The sequence below is a fragment of the Pteronotus mesoamericanus genome, unplaced genomic scaffold, assembly GCF_021234165.1.
Source record: "Pteronotus mesoamericanus isolate MK-2021 breed Mesoamerican mustached bat unplaced genomic scaffold, CSHL_Meso_final scaffold_54, whole genome shotgun sequence".
Classification (NCBI taxonomy): domain Eukaryota; kingdom Metazoa; phylum Chordata; class Mammalia; order Chiroptera; family Mormoopidae; genus Pteronotus; species Pteronotus mesoamericanus.
The window spans coordinates 41,120,514-41,124,321 of NW_026555321.1; the positions used below are offsets into that span (position 1 = coordinate 41,120,514).

Below are 3,808 nucleotides of genomic sequence, written 5' to 3' on the forward strand. Positions count from 1 at the left end.
AATATGAAAAAAAAGTTATAATCTCTCTAACCAGAGCCACACTGAACTTTTTGGTCTGTTGCCTATCGTTTTAATTACACTTTTTAAATAGTTGAGGAAATACTGTATATGTAATTTGGATCTGCATTCACTTATTAAAAACATAATGGCTACATTATATTCCACTTAAGGATGTACATCATGATTTAACATTTTTCCTGCCCTGGCTGGTATGTCCACTGAATTAAGCACTGACCTGTGAACTGAAAGGCTGCAAGTTTGTTTTACTGTCAGGGCACATGCCTGGGTTGTGGGCCAGGTCTTCAGCTGGGAGCATGTGAGAGGCAACTGACTAATGTTTCTCTCCTTCAATTCCTCCCGTTCCCTCTCTCTGAAAATAAATAAATAAAATCTTAAAATATTTTTTTTCTAATGAGGTTTTAGTTACCTGCAAATTTTTCCTACTTAATTGAAATACTGTTTCTTTTTTCTTTTTTCCTTCTGATTCCCTTTTTTTAAAAAATTTTATTTTAATTTATTTTTTCAAATACATTTGTCTCTGCCTACCCCCCACCACTTTCCCTTGCCCTCTTCCTCCTTCCCTCCCTCAGCTCTTCCCCTTTGGTTTTGCCCATGAGTCCTTGCTATATGTTCCTTGACTTTCCCCTTCCCTTCCTTTTCCCCGCCCCCGCTTCCTCCTTCCCTCTTGATCTTTCCCTTTGATCTTTCTTTTTGTTCAGAGCATCTCGAGGTTCCCTGAAAGTCATTTTCCCCTCTTTTTATATACATCAAGATGTTACCTTTTTGTCAAAACGGTTGTTTAATTTCATATTCCTTATACAAACATAGTGAATGCCAATTACTGTGTATCAGTTATCATGCTAGATGTTGGGAGTCCCTGTATTCATTTGTCAAAATTATCAAAATGTTAATACTTTACTATAAGTTCTTACCTTGTATTTTTTATTTTCAATTTTTTGCCAGTGCTTAGCATCATTTTCTATTTTATTTAGAAATAAAAAATGATTTGATTCAAGATTAGTAAATAATTTTTTCTCTAAACTCTTAAAACATGACCCTCTAACTTTAGAAAAGCTAAATATCCCTATGTTAGTAATTACTATGTTGAAAAATTTTGTTTAACTGTATTCAATGAGAAATAATAGTGAAGCAAAATTAGCGTTTTATATTAGGGTCAGCTCTTTATATTTGAAATATGTGTGTCGGAAGGTTGAAATGGATTGTCTTAGTTGCAGTGCACCTTTGTTATTGGCTGTCTTCTGAAAACCAGCACCTGTTTCTTTTTCAGTACATTTTGGCATAGATAGTCAAAGCCAAGAGTTGTTAAAATCGAAGTCCTAATGCCTCTGGTCATCTCCTTTTCCTAAGATACAACTGGTTATATGTTTTGGGTGTTTTGTTTTTTTTTTTAATATTGATTGGTTTTATATGTACCATTAAAGATAAAAAATTTTCTCAGATCATATTGAAAGTACTTTTTAAAAAGTTGAGGTTCAGGTTTTTTCTTTTTTTTCAGATCTTCAATTTTGCAAGCAGAGAGTAAAAAAGACCATGAAGAGGTAAAATTTTGTCTGGCTAATTTCTTCAGTAATATCTTAAGATATTTTTGCTGATGACAAAACATATTAATGTTTTCTTCATAGAAATTTGAAAAATTCTGGTTAATTAAAAATATCTTTTTTTATAAAAGGTTATTTTCCATAAACAACATTCTTAAATTTCAGAAAGAATTTTATAGTTGGACCTCTGAGGCCAGACCTTAGAGATTATTTCTCTCCTGTCTTTTTAAAGGATCTAATTCAGAAATGACCTTGTGACTGTTACTTTCTGGCAGGCTGTTAGTATCATGAGGTGACAGTTTATTTGCTTCTTTCACCTTCTGAGACAGTATTGGCTGCATTAAGAATATAGTGGCAGCAGATGCGGCATGGCAGGAAGCAACTAAAGCTTAAAACTTTAAGGAAATGAAAGACAGAAAAACAAAAATTTGGGAATGTCTTTTCTTCTTCTCGACTATTTTATTTTTGGCTCCATTTTTACTCATAGTACACCAAATATGGAAGGTAAGTTAGTACTAGGAACTGATGCATCAAAAACTTTGTCTTGAGAAATATCCTACAGTGAAAATACATTATAGGTTGATTGTGAGCCATTTTATCTGCCATTATAATTGTGTTGGTGAAAGAGAAGTTTACAGATTATATAGAGACTATATTTATTTGCTTCTTGTGAAAAAGAATGGATATTAAAACTTGGCTTTTGGACTCTGAAGAACACAGGCAAAAGCCTGCTCTCGCAGGGTTTACCAAACAGAAGAGTAGTTTAGTTTAGTGAGACTCATCAGGTACTAGAATTCTTAAGAGTGAAACAGATATGAAGCAGAGACAGTTTTCTATGTTAATTTTTTATAAACCCAAGAGAAATGAGGTATGTAAAATATATTCACCAGGAATATATTTAACTCCTAACTCATTTGCATTGGTGTTAATAATATCTGAGTTCAGACTGTGGTGTTTGGTAGAGATTAAGAGGGAAGTGATACAAAAAGATAAATATAGACCACTAAATTGTCATTTAACATAATTGCTATATTTTTTATTTCCCTTTATGAAATAAATTTGAGATACAATAATAAATCTGTTCAATGTTCTATTATACCCTCAATTATTTACATATATATGCTTATGTACAATATATGGGTAGGTATTTATCCTATAAAAAGATTATATGTTACTTCATCTAATGAAACTTGTTTTTCATTCAAATATTGAACATTCTCTTTTAGAAGAGAAGCATTGTAGAAAAAATATTAATCATAGTTTTGTTTTTTCCTCTTGCAGTGGATCTGTACGATAAACAACATATCTAAACAAATATATTTAAGTGAAAATCCAGAGGTAATATTTTTATTTTATTATATCCAGATATGGCTAAGTTAAATAAGTTTGTGGCTAATACAGCTTTTATTAATTAAGTCATAATTCTCAAGTTCTGTAATCTTTTAATTTGCCCTGGAATGCATAGCTTTAAAGTATCATGTGTTTAATGAATATGTGGTCTTCTTAGAACAATAGGAAGTCAAAGATACTGAGGTCAATCAACTAACAAATGTTTACTGGGCACTGACCCTGTGTAGTGCTGTGTTGAGCACAATGGAGAAGGAGAGAAGAAAATAAGCCAGGGCCTCTGTCCTCCAAGAGTCTATGTGTATGGAAGACAAAATTAAAACTTTAATATTTCATATAAAACAGTATACAGATCTGGCTGGTGTGGCTTAGTTGGTTGGAGCATTGTCCTGAGGGTTTGATTCCCAGTCAAGGCACATATCTAGGTTGCGGGTTCGATCCCCGGTCTGGGTGCGTGCAATACCCCCATTCCGGATCCATACAACCCCTGGTATGGGCACCAATCCCTAGTCTGGGTGCATACAGGAGGCAATCAATCAATGTCTGTCTCTCTCTTGCATAGATGTCTCCCTCTCCCTCTCTAAAACCAATGAAAAAAAAAATTCCTTGGATGAGGATTAAAAAAAAAACAGTATGTAATTGAAAACATATTGTGATAACCAAAGGCTTAAGATTTTAGAACATTAAGAGCTGAGGGACGGAATGAGGAAGGGGGCAAGGGAAAGTGGTGGGGGGGGAGGCAGAGACATGTATTTAAAAATAAAGAAAGAAAGAAAAAATCAGTGTGGACTTCAGTTTTAGAGAAAACTGGAGATGGTGGAAACCTCAGCTGGGTAGGATTTGTCCATGTTTTGAGGAAAAGAGAAGACATTGAAGATAAGAAAACAGAAACAAAGAACAAA

General features: G+C 33.6%; 1 protein-coding gene across 3 annotated transcripts in view; it reads left to right on the forward strand.

Moving 5' to 3' along the window:
- APPL1 (adaptor protein, phosphotyrosine interacting with PH domain and leucine zipper 1) overlaps window positions 1–3,808 on the forward strand; it is a 40,233-nt gene that overhangs the window by 25,988 nt on the left and 10,437 nt on the right. For all 3 annotated transcript variants that reach the window (XM_054595239.1, XM_054595241.1, XM_054595240.1), the window contains 2 exons: window positions 1,517–1,559; window positions 2,841–2,897. In XM_054595239.1, the coding sequence (XP_054451214.1) occupies window positions 1,517–1,559; window positions 2,841–2,897 (100 nt within the window). The remainder of the gene's footprint in view (window positions 1–1,516; window positions 1,560–2,840; window positions 2,898–3,808) is intronic.